The 19,121-nt window shown below is 51.7% G+C and overlaps 1 protein-coding gene and 1 pseudogene across 2 annotated transcripts; both read left to right on the top strand.

The window, feature by feature from the left end:
• Positions 1-252: 252 nt before the first annotated feature.
• Positions 253-15,041, top strand: LOC136477924 (oligopeptide transporter 4-like). Of its 2 annotated transcripts, XM_066476195.1 has the most exons (3): positions 253-837; positions 14,497-14,687; positions 14,878-15,041. In XM_066476195.1, exons 1-2 carry the CDS (start codon positions 307-309, stop codon positions 14,656-14,658), a joined length of 693 nt encoding a protein of 230 aa, XP_066332292.1. In that variant the 5' UTR covers positions 253-306; the 3' UTR covers positions 14,659-14,687; positions 14,878-15,041. The 2 variants fall into 2 exon arrangements, with proteins under 2 accessions (XP_066332292.1, XP_066332290.1); XM_066476193.1 differs by lacking the exon at positions 14,878-15,041 and having other exon boundaries at positions 14,497-14,791.
• On the top strand, positions 14,801-18,094 carry LOC136477923 (oligopeptide transporter 4-like; annotated as a pseudogene).
• Positions 18,095-19,121: the final 1,027 nt, after the last annotated feature.

Genomic DNA, 19,121 nt, shown 5'->3' with positions numbered 1-19,121 from the left:
TTGGGCAATGCAAAAGCATGCTTGTTCCTGAAATAATACAAATTTAGTCATTACAAGATCATACCCTCCAAGCCAAGAACCTCAAATCTAAGGGGACATCACTATTAGTCAACGGGTATTTTGCCCGGGCCTAAGCTCACTATCGCCGTGCTCAGAGCATCAATATAGACGCTTGACGCGCGCGCGCCTCACAAGCCGTACTAGCTCAGGTAGTCAGGGTGCGCCTCTCTTTGCTAGGCCAAAGCAAAGCACGCGCAGGCGCTGCCAGTACCGCTCGGCGTATTATTCAAGCCGCCCACGAGTGAGATGGGCACGGACGACCGCGATCTGGCCGAGCCCGTGGGCGCCGTCAAGGAGGAGGGCATCCTCGACGACGAGGACGACGAGGAGACGTCGCCGATCGAGGAGGTGCGGCTGACGGTGCCGACGACGGACGACCCGTCGCTGCCGGTGTGGACGTTCCGGATGTGGAGCATCGGGCTGCTGTCGTGCGCGCTCATGAGCTTCCTCAACCAGTTCTTCTCCTACCGGACGGAGCGGCTCATCGTGACGCAGATCACGGTGCAGGTGGCGTCACTGCCCGTGGGTCACTTCATGGCCCGGGTGCTGCCGCGCACCAGGTTCCGGGCGCCGGCGATGCTGGGCGGCGGTGAGTGGAGCCTCAACCCGGGCCCCTTCAACATCAAGGAGCACGTGCTCATCTCCATCTTCGCCAACGCCGGCTTCGCGTTCGGCGTTGGGAGCGCCTACGCCGTCGGCATCATCAACATCATCCGCGCCTTCAACCAACGCCAAATCTCCTTCTTCACCGCCTGGCTCCTCGTCATCACCACGCAGGTTTGCTGCCAACCAAGCTAGCTTCTGCAAGATCAATTGCCATCCTTAGTCCTTACCCCATCAGCTACTACTACTAGCTAAACAATTGACATTGACTTGGTGGAATTTCTCGCTCTTGCATTTCTTCTATGGCTTGCATTTCTCTACTCTTTCATTGTATTAAGTGAAAGAGTTTAAACATACACAACGCTTTTATATCGAGCGCCGAAGAAAGTCAAGACCTAAAACAGTCCTCTCGGAATGATTGAATGATGAAGCGAACTAACACAAGCATTCTTATGCTAGACCATAGTACAGTACTATTTTTCTTCTCGATTAAGCTCCAACTGTAGCAGACCTACACTTGACGGAATTCAGTTTGTCTCTGATACTGAATCTTACCAGCCTCGCCCTCTATCGCAGCGCCACATTGCACCGATCGATTAGACTGAAAAATCAGCATCCCTTTCATCAGAGCGCGAGATTCCGATGGCCATGATTGCGGTGGCATCACTCTGGCCGTCTGGCGTCCCCGCTTCATGAGGCGTCATCAGTCCAATTCGCAATACTGTTTTCTCTGAATCTCTACATCACAAAGAAGAGATTTTTCTTAGTACGAAATTGGCCGTCATTTTCTCGTGAAGCCAATCCGCGGAGCGCCGACACTATGTAAAAAACTTTTTTTTTACAACGGGACGAATTTTTTTTTAGGGGCGGTTGGTGATAGAGCCGTCCCTACAAATGGTTACCAAATGAGCCGCCCTTATAAATAAATTTGTAGGGGCGGCCGGTGTTATCAGCCGCCCCTACAAATGACCCGATTTGTAGGGGCGGCTGGATATACAGCCTAGGGGCGGCTCAACAACGAAGTGCCTCTACAAATGGACGCCGAATATTAAAAAGTAAATACTAAAATTTAAATTTTGTAAACGACATCGGATGAAGAAACAATCAAAATGAAAGTTGTAGATCTCGAAAGTTATGAAACTTTGTAGTTGACAACTTTTTCAGTTGAGATCATTTACTACTTAAAAATACTGTTTGAAATTATTGTTCCCGTTTTGTCCTCTAATTCGAAGTGCTTTCGTAAAACTGGTCTAGTTTTTGCATACGAACTCCGTTTTCGACGTTCCATATATGCAAATCGATCAGAAAATTTTTTTGGATCCGTCCATCCCCGGCTTTGCCGGGTCGGAGAATTTTAAATTGGTCAAAAACTGATCAAAAGATCATGTTTTCGTGGTCACAAGGTTTTTGTCGATTTTGAGCAAGTCTTCTGAAATTTCCACAGGCCACGTCTTTCACTTGTTTGAGCTCATATTTTCTGCGGTTACTTCTTTTGTGCTCCTAAGTGAAGGAAAAATATTAAAAAAATAAAAATAAAAAGTCAAAATTTCCAAAAAAAACAACGACAGCCCAAAAAATATAAAAAAAGAGAGGGGCAAAAGAAGAACAATATCTAGAGGAGCACATAGAGAAGGCCAAACGTTATTTTGGAACACTAATTGATTTCACTTGAAAAAATCATAAACATAGAAGTTGCCGAACTTATCAAGATCTACAAGTTTTATTTTGGTCATTTCTTCATCCGATAAAGTGATAATAACATTGTTCACAAAATTTACATATCTCTCTTATACTTTCATAAACAATAAGATGGATATGTAACATTTGTGAACAATGTTACTATAACTATGTCGGATGAATAAATGATCAAAATAGAAGTTGTAGATCTCGGAAAGTTATGAAACTCTATAGTTGACAACTTTTTAATTTGAAATCATCTTGTCAAGGAAAACCACGTTTGAATTTCTAAAATTTAAAATTTAAATTTTGTAAACGACCTCAGATGGAGAAACAACCAAAATAAAAGTTGTAGATCTCGATAAGTTATGAAACTTTGTAGTTGACAACTTTTTCATTTGAAATCATCTTGTCAAGAAAAACTACGTTTGAATTTTTAAAAATTTGAAATTTGAATTTTTTAAACGACCTCGGATGGACAAACAGTAAAAATGAAAGTTGTAGATCTTGAAAAGTTATGAAACTTTGTACTTGATAACTTTCTCATTTGAAACCATCTTGTCATGGAAAACTACGTTCGAATTTCTATTATTTAAAATTCAAATTTTATAAGTGACCTCGGATGGAGAAACTACCAAAATGAAAGTTGTAGATCTCGAAAAGTTATAAAACTTTATAGTTGACAACTTTTTCATTTAAATTAGTTTAGGGCCTCAAACAATCAATTTATGCTCAGTTTTGTATAATACATGGGAAATCAAAATGGATTATGGACACAAGTGAATGTGAGGTGTAGTGGTAGAGGAGATGGTGCGTGAGAGAGAGGTCGCCGGTTTGAATCCCGGTCGACTCCAAGTGTGCAAAAATCGTGAAAAAATGCTACAACCATAGAGTGAGGGTGTGTGTGGCTACCGGTGGGAACCTCCTCGGTTAAAAAAAATTTGCTTTTTTTTGCCCTTTTTTCGTTTCTGAAAATTGATTTGTAGGGGCGGCTCAATATCCAGCCGCTCCTACAAATCGGATTTGTAGAGACGACTGATAACACCAGCCGCCCCTACAAATCGATTTATAGGGACGGCTGATAACACCAACCGTCCCTACAAATCGATTTGTAGAAGCGGTCTGAGAACCGCCCCTACAAATCAGTGATTTTTAGCCACCTTTCATAGGAGCGGCTGACAAAACCACCCCTAGGGTTACCAGCCGCCTCTAAAAACATTTTTCTAACCTAGTGCGATAGCCTGTGAAAGCAACATCCGCGGCATCCTCCAACTACAGCTAGTCTAGTCTAGTCTAGTGATACGCATCCTTACGTTGCCACCACGCTACTCAGTGTGCATATATAAACAATAACGGCAACTTGTGATGGAACCCCCTAAACTTATCTCTCGTAATCTAGGCCTTGTTTAGATTACCCCAAAATTCCAAGTTTTTTCGCTCTTTCTTCATCACATCAATTTTTAGCCACTTGCATGGAGCATTAAATGTAGGTAAAAAAAAAACTAATTGCACAGTTTAGTTGGAAATCACGAGATGAATCTTTTGAACTTAGTTGGTCCACGATTGGACAATATTTATCAAATAAGACGAAAGTGCTACTATTCATCGGGTTGAAATTTTTCTCAATCTAAACAAGGCCCTAGATGCATGCTAGACCCAATCACCAAACTATCAAAGTCTCCAATGACAAGACCGTGGCGGAGGAAACCAAATAAGCGTTAATGTGGCGTGCCCGTCATCCTCGCTGGATTCCATAGTCAAGTCCAGGACGACAGAAATCACGGGATGCTCTCTGGGACAGCGATTACCCGGATAGGCGTTTTTCTGCCGGCTATCGACAAACTTGCTTGGTTTCTCCCCCGGATACGACGACCCTGGGTCCTTGAACCATTGTGACGCAGCCAGCTACCGGCACGATGTGAATGGGCGGGATAAGCGTATCTATAGCATTTTTTTAAAAGAATCATACGCTCAGAACGTATTAACACTCATCTTTATGAACACATGCACATATCCTACCTCTGTGAGCTTTTTCAAAGACTGAGCCGATAAATCATCGAGATTGACAAAGTCACCATAAGTGCCTTTCTATCGATGGAAATGTCGCGTACCACTGAAAGCACAACGCCGTTAAATCTAGAGTATTTGCACCTACGAGAAGTCGAACCCAGAACCTGAGGTGCTACTAAAAAAGATTCTTGTAAGTTGTAACCATAAGGCTATAGGCTCTTTTCACTCATTTGGATAGATGGCCATAAAAGGTCCACGGCCTGTCGACACGGTCCATGGTCCACGGCCCCGTGCCTGTCGTGCCTGTGCCAGCCCGGCCTGACCCTAGGGCTGTGCCTGGCTAAGAGGATGGCCCATAGTGCCGACGTGGCATGATCAAATTATCTCTCAATCCATTAAGCCAGCTAGTTCACTAAATATATAAGGTATTCTTCCTCACCCCTAGATCGTAATGAAAAAAAATACCATGTCTATGTAAATCCGAGGAAAAAATCCTTCAAATTGTTTTTTCTAGATCACAAAAAAGGTTTGTGCGTCTTTGTATTAAGACAGAGAAAATATTCGATACAACACGTCTTAACGACGACCTAAGGGATCAATAAAGTTTTACATGGACACTCAGACCCTCCCTAGTGTACTGTAGCTAAGCTATTACATTGGATAAAGATCAACCCACATTTACGGCGCTGGCGAGGAGGCATATGCCCATGCTGCCGACAACCTCGCCATCCGCTGGGAACAACTCACCAAATTTGTTCGTACGCTTTCTTGGTTGACGTCAGTGGAGACGGCGTCCCGCTTGATAGTCCTAGACGCTTCATGACAAGGTACTCACCTTGCTTGGATGCGTGGATATGAGCTATGCTCTGCGTCGCTATTCGCCTGCTTCGCTTGGGGAGCGAGGGCAGTGCATGTCCACCGATGGCCGTATCATCTCCAGGCAGCTCCAGGAGTGGCGGCTACCTAGCTCCTCTCTATGATTCGCTCGGTGAAGCACTTGAGGCATCTGTCGGCCGAGGTCGTCTGATGTGAAGGAGCGTGGTTGACATCGTCCGTCGCAGCCATGATCGTCTCGTCTCCCTGGGTGGTTGGCACGACGTTGGTGTTGGCTAGCGCTGGGCTCATGGGCTGGGGAGGAGTGGCCGCGTCCTCGCCTTGGTGGCTTGGGCGCGCCTCGGCATCCATGTCATCGGGCTTTCCCCCGTGGTAGTGTGACTTGTGGCTGCCCCTGCGCTGGCGACAACGGAGGTGAGTCTGTCGTCCCTCGTCCGGTGGGAAGCCTCTATCGATGCTCCAACATCCTGAGAGGTGGCTGCTGGATTAGGCGGGCTCCTAGGCGCAGGTGCTCCTGCTGGCCGGGTGATGATGAGCGAGGCGTCGAGCTCCTCCAGCATTGGGTCAACCCACGTGGGAAGCCCCGGGCTCGCGCATATCTGCACCACCAGCAGATCTGGCTTGGAGGAGCAATGTGCAGCAATAGATGGAGCAGCTTTGGTTTCCCTCGCTGGCTTCCTCCGTCGCAGCGAGCATCATCGATGGATTCCGCTGTGGCACCCTACGCGGCCCCGTTCAAGCTCGGTGGACCACCGGGGGGCACGTGCTAGGAGGTAGGTGGTTTGTTGCCATGAGCAGAGTGTCGTGGTAGGTTGGCACCCATCTCCACCATTGTCACAGCAAACCTAGGCTGCTTACAATCCCTGGCTAGGGGGCGAAAGTCGTGGCAACACAGGCAACGCTGTGGCAACTGACAAGTCACTACTCGGTGCGAGTAGGACAGACAGTTAAAACATCTGTCATGAAGTTTTGCGGGGATCTTGTGGGCTTGCGGGAGCTGTTTTGAACGAGGGTCAACTGCAGCGCCCACGTTGGCGGGCAGGGAACGACCATCCACAGTCCGAGCAGGCAGGTCGCATACCAGCTGGGGGAGCGGCCGGCTACATTCCTCTGCCTTCGCACAGGTCCTTACCGTCCCACGTCCGCTCCGCCACGGCCCAAAACCATGACTGAATGAGTTTGGGCGTGCGACAGGTTTGCAGTTACCGGCTTGGCCGGGCGACGAACAGCATGCAGGTAAGTTGTTGGGGGGTCGTCGTCGGAGTCCTCGCCGCCGCCGTCTTCGTCCGCTCACCAACGACGCTTTGTGCGTCCTCCCGAGGAGCAACATGGGTAGAATGGAGCCACTGCCCGTGAGAGGGTGGAGGAGCTTGGGGTGTCCGACATCGCCACAGCAGGCCCGGACTTAGGCCCAGACGGCGTGGATCTGAGTTCCAGCCGGGGCGAGGGGGTCCTCGACCGGCGTTCGTGGCGGTTACACGACAGGCCCCCCGTCGTCCACACTGGATCGGTGCACCGGCGGGGTGCAGTCGGCCACACGCAGCTGGTTGGCCGCGGCGTCGGGGCCTGTCGTCGGGGAGGCAGTCTCCACGGGCACCGCGAGCCCGCTGCGAGCGGTGGTGGGGGCGGCCACGCGGTCGCCTTGCCATCGCCATCACCCGCACGCGACTGGGGGGCTGGCTGCAGCGCCGGGCGATGAGCGAGATGCGGGCGACGGCTTGGGCGACAACGCGACAGGCTCCGCGCGCAGCTGGGGAGGGGTGTGGGTGGCAGATGGGGAGATCGACGGGGTGGGCACCTGCGCCATGGCGGCAGCCGCGGGGAGGGAGCCGCCAGGAACGTGCTTCTAGGGTTAGCTTGGAAGATTCCTGTCTTGTGCTAGAAGAGCTCGTTGTTGTCACTAGATTAAGCTGAATATTGTTAAGCTGAATATTAGCAATTGTAGCTACTAGATTAAGCCAAGCGGTCCATTTATCCTCCACTAAAGCTCTTTGAAATGAATCCATTATTTCTTCCCCACAACAGTCGCCTTCTATAGAGATGGCGATGCGGCCCCGATGGTGTGCTCGGGGGCGGCGCAGGGGCCAACCCATCAAAGTAGATCGTTGTTGATTTTTACTGTCTACGTAAAAACATACACGACTTTTTAAGGTATGTTTCTTCGTTTTGAAGAAAGGTCATGCTAGCTAAAACTGCATGACTTACTGTAACACCTGACTCAACCATGCCTCGCGGCCGGCGGACATGTTTAGCGACGCTAATACATGTCCGTCGCGCCATGTCTCTCGTCGTAGTGAAAAATAGTTGTTTATGAAAATTTAGTTTACCAGATGCTATGGTTAAAATATTAGTTTTTTGGTAAAAAAAATCTGCACTGGAAAGTTCGGGTATTTTTTGAATCAGTCGGTGGGTCGGCACACGATCAGATCCACTCTTGGCTAAACGCCTGCGAGTCTGCATTGCAACGTCAACGTGCACTGCACAGTTATGATCGAGAGGACGCGTACGCCGGGAAGGGGAGACCGTGCGTGTCTGAAAAGAAACTGCATGTCTAAGTTGGTGAATTTCAGTAGCCGACAGCTTGTGTGAGGTCCAGGTCCAAGTGGCCTTGAAAAGGCGCAGCGGTCCCTTGCACGTACTTGCACATGCTTGCGTCCGTGGCTTCCTGCGGCCTGATAGCCTCGAATTTGGATTTTGCTTGCTCCTACGTACTGACAACAAATAAGAAGGCGTGTGTTTGTGCCAACTTAAGCAAATTCCTGTTGATTTTAGTGCATCTCTGCCATTTCGCTGAGTGTAAACAACAAGGTGATCATCTAGGTAACGCGTTGTACTGTTGCGAAGGGATACAGAGTCATCTGCTAGCTAAAGATGAGCACGACCTGGCACGGGCCCGGAAGGGCACGATGGGCCGCCGGGCTGTGCCGCTCCAGTCCATCGTGCCTAGCCGATGGCCCAGGCAGGGCTTGTCGGGCCACTTTCCATGCCGAGTCAGCCCAGAAAGTACCCACCTGGCCAGCCCGAGGCCCAAAGATGCCATACACAGAGAAAGAGAGGGGGAAGCCAGGAAGGGGAGGCCGGGGGCTCGACGCCAGATCCGCGTGGAGGAGCTCGGTGCGCTCGCCCCGAGCAGCTCGACACCGGATCCGGAGGAGCCGCTCGACGCCTCGGGGAGGAGCCGTCACCAAGATCTCGATGGGGCTGTTAGTAATCCTAGAGTAATCTTCAGCATAGCATATCTATTTTTAGCACATGCATGCACACGAGGACCGGCTTGTGGTTACCGTGTGCGTAGGAAGTCTTGGACGAGAATCGCTCGGCATGAACTCGAGCATGCAAGCCATGGCCGGCTGTTGCGGCGCATGGGGATGGACGTGCGCACTCTGCGCAACCGTGTGCGTCGTGGCTTGCATCTCTCTGCTTTGTAATTCAATAAATAGTAATACAATCCCAGAAAACGCTGCGCCCTTGGCAGCACCAAACTCTCGTGTTCATCGTTTGTTTCCTCGCTGCTGCTCGCATTCTCTCGCCGCCGTTCGGTTTCTGACAATTGGTACCAGAGCCAAGTGTTCGAAGGACCGCGCCGTCGCCATGGCGTCTCCGCCGAGACCCCGCGGCCGTTCACCGGTTGGCAAGGGTGACGGCAAGAAGAAGACCGACGACTCCGGCATCTCCGGCGCCAAGACCCCGGAGCGCACTCCTTCACCGGCCAGATCTCCGCCTCGTCGATCCTGCACGTGCGACGCACGCCGCTCGCGCACCCGCGACGCACGCCGTCCGCGGGAGGTCGTCGTCGAGCGCATCATCCGGGAAGGAAGCTCCGGCAACTGGCCGCAGCTCACCAAGACTAATTACCATGAGTGGGCGCTTCGCATGCAACTGAAGATGGAAGCGCGCCACCTGTGGGACGCCGTCGTTGACGACGACGCGGAGTACGGCGACGACCGCAACGCCCTCGACGCGATCTGCAGCAGCGTTCCACCAGAGATGGTCCCCGTCCTGGTGGCTAAGAACACGGCCAAGGAGGCCTGGGAGGCCATCAAGACCTTCCGCATCGGCGATGATCGCGTGCGGAAAGCAACGGCGCAGAACCTCCGCGCCGAGTACGAGTCCATTGCCCTCCGCGACGGTGAGCCCATCGAGGACTTCGCCTTGCGCATGACTGGCATCGTGCAGCGCCTGGCGACGTTGGGTGATCCGGAGCCCGACGAGAAGGTGGTGGCCAAGTATCTGCGCGTCGTCCGCCCACGCTACAAGCAGTTGGTAATCTCGATTGAGACCCTTCTTGACATTTCACAACTGTCCATAGAGGAGGTCACAGGGAGATTGAAGGCCGCCGACGACGTCGAGCCCGCTCCGCCGCAAACTGTGAGTGGAAAATTGCTCCTCACTGAAGAGCAATGGGTTGAGAAGTACAAGAAGAAGGACCAGGAGTCCGGCCGGGGCGGTTTCAGCTCCGGCAGCCGTGGCAAGTTCCGCGGCAGAGGCCGCGGCCGCGGCTCCGGCGGTTCCAGCTCTTCGCGCCCGCCGCCGGACGACCCCTGTCCGCGCTGTGGCAAAAAGGGCCACTGGGCCCGCGACTGCCGCAGCAAGAAGAAGGAGGAGCCGGCCCAACAGGCCCATGTGGCCCAAGAAGAAGAGGCCACCCTGATGCTTGCCATCGGTGAGGCCCAGGAGGAGGACACCAGATCCCCTCCGCCGTAGCCGCCGCGCTTCACCGTGACTCCGTCGCCTCCACCCGCGGCGCTCCTCGAGCTCCATCTCATGGAGAAGAAGGTCCACGCCGAGTTCGACGATGCGGCGGACCGAGATCCAACGCGCTGGATTCTGGACACCGGCGCGTCCAATCACATGTCCGGATCCCGTGCCGCCTTCGCCGACCTCGACACCGGCGTCACAGGCTCCGTCCGATTCGGGGATGGCTCCATCGCTCGCATCGAGGGCACCGGCACGGTGCTCTTCCACTGCAAGAACGGCGAGCACAGAGCTCTCGCCAACGTCTACTTCCTCCCTCGCCTCACCGCCAACATCATCTCTGTCGGCCAGCTCGACGAAGGCGGGTACCAGGTGCTGGTGGAGCACGGCGTGATGCGGGTTCGTGATGAAGACCGGTGCCTCCTCGCCAAGATCCCTCAGAGTCCAGGCCGGCTGTACAACCTCGACGTCACCATCGCGCGCCCGGTGTGCCTAGCGGCGCACACGGACGACGACGCCTGGAGGTGGCACCAGCGTTTCGGCCACATCCACTTCGCCGCGCTGCGCAAGATGGGGCGCGAGGAGCTGGTGCGCGGGCTGCCCGTCATCAACCAGGTGCAGCAGGTCTGCGACGCCTGTCTCGTCGGCAAGCAGAGGAGGGCGCCTTTCCCTCAGAAGGCGCTCTGGCGTTCCACGGAGCCGCTGCAACTCCTTCATGGAGACATTTGTGGTCCCATCACACCTGCGACCCCGAGTGGTAACAAGTATTTCCTTCTACTTGTTGATGACTACTCACGCTTCATGTGGATCTCCCTGCTGCCATCCAAAGACGCCGCGGCCACCGCCATCAAGAACATTCAGGCCGCGGCTGAACGCAAGAGTGGCAAGAAGCTGCTGATGCTGCGCACTGATCGTGGCGGAGAGTTCGCCGCCACCGACTTCATCAACTACTGCGCCCAACTCGGTGTTCGCAGGCAGCTCACGGCGCCGTACACGCCTCAACAGAACGGTGTCGTCGAGCGCCGCAACCAAACTGTGGCGGGCACGGCCAGGAGCATGATGAAGGCCAAGTCTCTCCCTGGTGTGTTCTGGGGGGAGGCGGTGACGACGGCAGTTTACCTGCTGAACAGATCCTCCTGCAAGGCGATCGGCGGGCGCACCCCCTACGAGCTCTGGAACGGGCGCACGCCGTCGGTCCAGCACCTCAGGACGTTCGGCTGCATCGCCCACACGAAGGTGAACACGCCGCACCAGAAGAAACTCGACGACCGCAGCCGCCGCATGGTGTTCGTCGGCTACGAGCCGGGGTCCAAGGCCTACCGGGTCTATGATCCCTTGACGCGACGTGTCCACATTAGCCGTGACGTCGTCTTCGACGAAGCAGCAGCATGGGCATGGTCTGCAGCAGATCCCGCCGAGCCGAACGACTTCACCGTCGAGGAGCTGGAACATCAAGAGCCCTCCGTGGTCACCACCACCAGAACGACTACGGTGGTCTCCCCTGCATCAAGCCCGGCGTCACCGTCTCCATCGGGCGCGGCCACGTCCCCGGCTCCAGGCGTGCCCATGGTTGACTCACCGGCGACACAAGACGCTCCATCAGCATCCGGCTCCGCGGCACATCCTCAAGTGGAGTTCGCATCCCCACCAGGAGCTGAGATGGGGGACTACCTCGACGCCGATCATGATGACGACGCTCCTCTTTGCTTCCGCCGCGTCGACAACGTAATCGGGGAAGCCCAGACGCCCGAGCTCGCTCACCGCGATCTGGAGGAGCGTCTGTTGCTGGCGAGCGACGCCGAGCCAGCCTCTTTCGATGAAGCAATGCGCTACGAGTGCTGGCGCCACGCCATGCTCGACGAGATGACCTCCATCGAGGCCAGCGGCACGTGGAGACTGGTGGAGCCGCCGGCGCGCACCAGGCCGATCGGTCTCAAGTGGGTGTTCAAGGCAAAGAAGGACGCCGCCGGCATCGTCACCAAGCACAAGGCCCGCCTCGTCGCAAAGGGCTACGTGCAGCGGCAGGGCATTGACTTTGACGAGGTCTTTGCCCCCGTCGCGCGCCTGGAATCAGTTCGGCTCCTGCTCGCGCACACCGCCTGTCAAGGATGGGCCGTCCACCATATGGACGTGAAGTCGGCGTTCCTGAACGGGGTGCTTCAGGAGGAGGTGTACGTCGAGCAGCCTCCTGGCTACGTCCTCCGCGGCCATGAGAACAAGGTGCTTCACCTCATCAAAGCACTCTACGGGCTGCGTCAAGCTCCACGGGCGTGGTACGCCAAACTCGACGAGTCCCTCATCGGGCTCGGGTTTCGGAGGAGCGCCTCAGAACATGCCGTCTACCTACGCGGGGCTGGAGCTCGCCAGCTGGTGGTCGGGGTCTATGTCGATGACCTGATCATCGCCGGCGGCAACCAAGTCGACATCGACACCTTCAAGGACCAGATGAAAGCCACATTCAAGATGAGCGACTTGGGGCTACTCCACTACTATCTTGGTCTGGAGGTGTCCCAGACTGAGGCCGGCATCACCATCTGCCAGAGCTCCTATGCAGCCAAGATCCTGGAGACAGCAGGCCTGACGGGTTGCAACTCCAGCGCAACGCCAATGGAGCCTCGCCTGAAACTCAGCAAGGTGAGCTCGGCTCCAGCTATTGATCCTACCATGTATCGCAGTGTGGTGGGCTCCTTGCGGTACTTGGTGAACACAAGACCCGACTTGGCGTACTCAGTGGGCTTTATCAGCCGGTTCATGGAGAACCCAACCACTGAGCATCTAGCGGCCATGAAGCGAGTACTGCGCTATGTCGCTGGTACCCTGCACTTCGGCTGCCACTACAAGAGGAAGAAGGATCCCCAGCTTGTCGGTTACAGCGACAGCGACTTGGCTGGGGACATTGACACACGCAAGAGCACCTCAGGCACCCTCTTCTTTCTCGGCGACAACACCATCACCTGGCAGTCTCAGAAACAGAAGATTGTGGCACTGTCTTCGTGCGAGGCTGAGTACATTGCAGCAACGACAGGAGCATGCCAGGGAATATGGCTGGCACGGCTGCTTGCCGAACTCAAGGGCGAGGAGGCCCGCGCCGTCACCTTGAAGATCGACAACGAGTCTGCCATCGCACTCAGCAAAAACCCTGTCTTCCATGATCGCAGTAAGCATATCGACATTCGTTACCATTTCATTCGTGAATGTGTTGAGGAGGACAGGGTGAGGCTCCAGTCTATTGGGACAACGGAGCAGCTGGCGGACATTCTTACTAAAGCTCTGGGGCGTGAACACTTTTGTGAGATGCGCTCCAGAATTGGTGTTGTAGATGTACAACATATACACTAGGATTAGGAGGAGAATTTGTTAGTAATCCTAGAGTAATCTTCAGCATAGCATATCTATTTTTAGCACATGCATGCACACGAGGACCGGCTTGTGGTTACCGTGTGCGTAGGAAGTCTTGGACGAGAATCGCTCGGCATGAACTCGAGCATGCAAGCCATGGCCGGCTGTTGCGGCGCATGGGGATGGACGTGCGCACTCTGCGCAACCGTGTGCGTCGTGGCTTGCATCTCTCTGCTTTGTAATTCAATAAATAGTAATACAATCCCAGAAAACGCTGCGCCCTTGGCAGCACCAAACTCTCGTGTTCATCGTTTGTTTCCTCGCTGTTGCTCGCATTCTCTCGCCGCCGTTCGGTTTCTGACAGGGGCCGTCGCCGAGATCTCGATGGAGCCGCTCGACGCCGCGGGGGAGGAGCCGTCGCTGCCTCCTGCGGGGGCTGGCAGCTCGGGCGGCGCGGACAGCGGAGGCGTGCGCATGGGGCTGGGGGGTAGGGAGCGGCGGCGCGAATGGCGAGCGAGGCGAGAGCGAGGAAAGGAAGGAGGGGCGAACGGGGCATGTGCGCTGCGAGTGCGAGTGCGGTGCGGACGTGCGGTCGCACGGGGGAGGGGGTGGGCCGGGGGAAGTTAGGATTAGGTCCGTTAGGAATAGAATTTGTTGGGCTTGGGGAGTGGGGATTTTTAACAGGCCATGCTAGGGACCAGGTCGCCACCGGGCCTCTGACTAAATTGCGGGCCGTGCCAGGCATGGGCCGGGCTAGGCTGGGCTTGGGCTGAGCAAAAAAAAAGGGGCATCTGCCATGCCGTCGGGCCCGTGCTGCATGCTCATCTTTACTGCTAGCTGACCAGAGACAGTCGATTGCACAAGCAGTACAATGGGAGGTAGAAATTTGAAGTTTATTGTAGGCCTAGTTTTGTATCCAATAATCCAAATTTACCTCATATATATCTGGTCTAGCATATCTTTCTTAGGTTAGGCTGAACATATCAATTCTGGGCAGTACATTACTCCAGTTGGCATTTGACAGAGGACCATCAATGGTTACTCATGAATAACTTTTGTTTACATAAGCAACTTTGTGAATCAGTTGAAATTTTGATTAAGTCTAGATGACTGCATCTTTTTTTTCACTACAAAGTGCTAACGTTGAGATAAAATATATTTGATTTGTGTACACCAGTCTGATTGAAGAACAGGATATAGTTTCATGACATCACATTCCATTGAGGTACAGTTGGCACTAACAATAGCACTGATCATGTGTCCTTAATGTTGAACCAGGGCATTGCACCAGAAGGACGAATCTGCCAAAGCCTCACGCCAGATCTCACGTTCCAAGTTCTTCTTGGTGGTGCTCGTGTGCAGCTTCGCATGGTACGTTGTGCCAGGCTACCTCTTCCCGAAGCTGACCTCCATCTCATGGGTGTGTTGGGTCTTCTCTAAGTCCGTGACGGCGCAACAGCTGGGATCAGGTATGCTAGGTCTTGGTCTCGGCGCCTTCACACTCGATTGGTCCACGGTCTCCTCCTACCTCTACAGTCCACTTATCTCACCCTTCTTCGCCACCGTCAACATCTTCTTCGGCTACGTGTTCTTTCTCTACGTGATCTTGCCTATGAGGAAGTATGCAGAGAAATCTACCAACGTTTCAAATCATCGCAGAAGGAGAAACCTGATGTCCACACAAAGCTTATGAGGAAGTATAGTGACATCCCAGCGTGGTGGTTTCATTCGCTGATGGCTCTATCAATTGCAGTGGCCCTCGGCCCTCCTCCTTTGTACTGTACTGAACCACGAGGTCCAGCTCCAGTGGTGGGGCCTCATCTTCGCGTGTGGCATGGCATTCATCTTCACCCTTCCCATCAGCATCATCACTGCGACAACCAACCAGGCAAGTAACACGTTTGCGTGTTCTATGTTCTTTTAAGAAAATAAAAAAGGAAGGACAGATGTTTGAGGTATTGTCATGCATTCTAAAACGCCGTGTGCAGTCACCTGGTTTGAATGTGATCACCGAGTATGTCATGGGTTTGATTAAGCCGGGCTATCCCATTGCTAATGTATGCTTCAAGACCTATGGCTACATGAGTATGCAACAGGCAGTTGCCTTCCTCTCGGACTTCAAGCTTGGCCACTATATGAAGATCCCTCCGAAGTCCATGTTCCTTGTTCAGGTAATACAAATCAAAATCACAAAGCATTCTTATTTTTTTTAGTGAACAGGAACCAAGCATTCTTATTGTAAATGAATTGGTGACATGTATAAAAGAAACAACATGTCCTGTATTTACTTAGTTTGTTGGTACCATTGTGGCTGGCATGGTCAACATTGGGACGGCATGGTGGCTGCTCGGCTCCATCCACGGCATCTGCTCGGATTCACTCCCAGCAGACAGCCCTTGGACGTGTCCTAGTGATCGTGTATTCTTCGACGCATCAGTCATGTGGGGCCTTGTTGGTCCAAGGCGCATCTTTGGGCCAGAAGGGAACTACGGCGCCCTCAACTGGTTCTTCCTCATGGGCCTAGCAGGCCCAGTTATCGTATATGGTTTCCATAGGATGTTCCCCAACCATAAGTGGATACCATTGATCAATCTTCCGGTGCTCTTTGGTGCAACAGCTGCCATGCCTCCAGCAACGGCTGTGAACTATAACTCATGGCTGCTTGTTGGCACCATCTTCAATTTCTTCGTGTTCCGGTACCGAAAGATGTGGTGGACACGGTACAATTACATTCTCTCCGCTGCCCTTGACGCCGGAGTTGCATTCATGGGGGTGGCGCTGTACTTTTCGCTGACCATGCAGAACAAGAGTATCGACTGCTGGAGAGCACTGCCCTCTTGCCAAGTGTCCTACCGCTAAAGGAGTGGACTTGGGTGATGGCGTCTGCCCAGTATTCTAAGCTCGGAGTTTAATGTCTTAATAAGGTACAGCTGCAAGTTAAGCAATGATCAATTCCAGTTGCGTTGCCATAGATTTGTGGTATATATGTGGAGTGTAATGCAACTTCTCCTATGTGTAAAGGTCATATTCTCATGTACGTTTCAGTTACAGAAAACAATGTGAATAGGTTGATCATTCGGGGCAATGCAAGGCATGCTAGTTCCTGAAATGCTATAATTTTACTCATCGTATGATAATACCCTCCAAACCACGCGCCTCAAAATATTTGGATTGCAATTTCAATTCATCTACACAATTTAGCCCATTCATGTACACAATGGTGAACCGGGCCTTACGATAGCGCATAGTGTTTAAGAAGCTGAAAGAGATGAGATATATTCATGGGATCAATTCGTAGCACATTCGCTTGAGGTGGCGTGCACGCAGGTTAGAGGAAGTCCTGGAAGCCGGATGTTGTGGAGCAACTGCTCCTCGGCGCTGGAGGCCACTGTTTCGCCAGCCCCGTCGTCTGCTCCGTGCGGCCGCAACGCAGGTGGTTAGAGGCTTAGAGCATCTCCAAGAGTTTAGAGTTCTCTAAACATTCTCCTAATCTTTATTTTTTAGAAAGATTAGAAAAACCACTCTCCAACGACTCCTAGTATATATTCCTAAATTTTTAGGACTTAGGAAAAACTCCCTCAATCCGCGTAAAGTTACGCGCCGTCCTCGTTGTGGCGTATCCTCTCCTCCCGAGCGGTTTCCCTCCTGTCACTACTGGAAACAGAGACTTTGCTGAGTGTAAATTTCTTTGCCGAGTGTCAAAAATCAGACACTCGGCAAAGATCTTCTTTGTCGAGTGCTGCACTCGGCAAAGATTTGCACTCGGCAAAGATTTCTTTGCCGAGTGCCGGGCACTCGGCAAACACAGGCACTCGGCAAAGGACTTCTTTGCCGAGTGCCAGACTCTCGGCAAAATCTCTACACTCGGCATAGGCTGCCCGTGAAACGGCGCCTTGCCACGGCCTTCTTTGCCGAGCGCCTGCGGTTAGGCACTCGGCAAAGATTTGTTTTTTTTTGTTTTTAATTTCTTTGCCGAGTGCCCCAGATCTGGCACTCGGCAAAGATTTATTTTTTTTAAATTCTTTGCCGAGCGTCTCAGATCTGGCGCTCGGCAAATAATTTTTTTTTTATTTTTAAAATACTTTGCCGAGTGCTCCCTGGACGGCACTCGGCAAAGATTTAATTTTTTTTTATTATTTCTTTGCCGAGTGCTCCTGTGTATGCACTCGGCAAAGAGGAAATTAAAAAAAAAATTAAAACATTCTTTGCCGAGTGCCTGATGGCTGGCACTCGGCAAAGACACCCTTTGCCGAGTGCCATGCCCCGGCACTCGGCAAAGTTTTTTTGTTTTTTTTGTTTTTGGCCTCCAATTTTTTTTGTGCAGCCTTTTTAAAGCACCAGGAACTCCTAGTTACAATTTGGGGATTTTTTGTGGCTTTTTGTTATATTTAGTTACTTTATTTCGTTTACTTGAATTTTTCCGGAAATTAGAAATTTGAACTGCACGTGGTACGAATAATGGAGTTTAATGATTTGAAAATTGATAGTCATGTTAGTGAGTGTTATGAGAGGCCGTATCCAGGAACGGACCTCAAATTTCGGACATCTCGTTCACGAAACATGTCCGCGAAATTGCGTGTGAAGTGTTTATAAATTCTATAAAAAGCAAACGAAGTCCGAAAATCATGAAACGTGTTGAGATGTCGTGATATCATATATGGAGGCTATGATAAAAATTTCAGAAGATTTCGTGCACGTTGTCTCACATGCAATCTTTTCTCCTTTGTGCAGTCTCCATCTGACGGTGGTTCGAATAATCCACCTCATGCACCTACGAATGATGCACCTAGGCCTTCACCATAGTCGCAGTGGCCGAGATAAGTGCATGTTGTATTTTTTACATTTGTTGTTCACTTGGTGATGGACTTGTGATGCACTTGTGGACTTTGATGGACTTGTAAACTTATTTGGATGGACTTGAGCACTTATTATTACATATTGTGATGGATGTGTTATGGGCGGATGGATGTGTGGATGGATGAGATATATATGTGATGGATGAGATATATATGCGATGGATGAGATATATATGTGATGGATGAGATATATATGTGATATATGTTTGTATGAATGTATTTGTCATGATGGAACGCAAAAAAAAAAAAACATTTGCCGTTTTGGGTCACTTTGCCGAGTGTTGCACTCGGCAAAGGTCCCCTTTGCCGAGCGTAATGGTCACAACACTCGGCAAAACTGGCAAAATGGGCGACCAGAAAACAGATTTTCCAGCTTTGCCGAGTGCTGTGACTATAACACTCGGCAAAGAAATTTAAAAAAAAAATTTAAACTTTGCCGAGTGCCTGCTGTGTTGGCACTCGGCAAAGAGTTTTAAAAAAAAAATCTTTGCCGAGTGCCTGGAGTGGTGGCACTCGGCAAAGAAAATTTCCAAAAAAAATAAAAGCTCTTTGCCGAGTGCCTTCCGGGTTGACGCTCGGCAAATAATTTTTTTAAAAAAAATAAAAAATCTTTGCCGAGTGCCTGGAGGTTTGGCACTCGGCAAAGAAAATTTTCAAAAAAAAAATAAAAGCTCTTTGCCGAGTGCCTTCCGGGTTGGCGCTCGGCAAAGATTTTTTTTTTAAAAAAAAAGCTTTGCCGAGTGCATGGAGGGTTGGCACTCGGCAAAGAAAATTCTCAAAAAAAAAATAAAAGTTCTTTGCCGAGTGCCTCACGTGTTGGCACTCGGCAAAGAAAGTTTTAAAAAAAATTTAAAAAAATCTTTGCCGAGTGCCGGCAGGGTTGACACTCGGCAAAGTGACCGTCAACGGAACCGGCGCCGTGACGGTCGCTTTTCTTTGCCGAGTGTTTCCGGGGCACTCGGCAAAGCCTTTGCCGAGTGCCCGATAAAATACACTCGGCAAAGAGTGCTTTGCCGATCAATTTTTTGCCGTGTGTGCTTTGCCGAG

Source organism: Miscanthus floridulus, chromosome 8 (assembly GCF_019320115.1).
Source record: "Miscanthus floridulus cultivar M001 chromosome 8, ASM1932011v1, whole genome shotgun sequence".
NCBI classification, from domain to species: domain Eukaryota; kingdom Viridiplantae; phylum Streptophyta; class Magnoliopsida; order Poales; family Poaceae; genus Miscanthus; species Miscanthus floridulus.
This window is presented reverse-complemented; position numbering and strand designations above follow the sequence as displayed.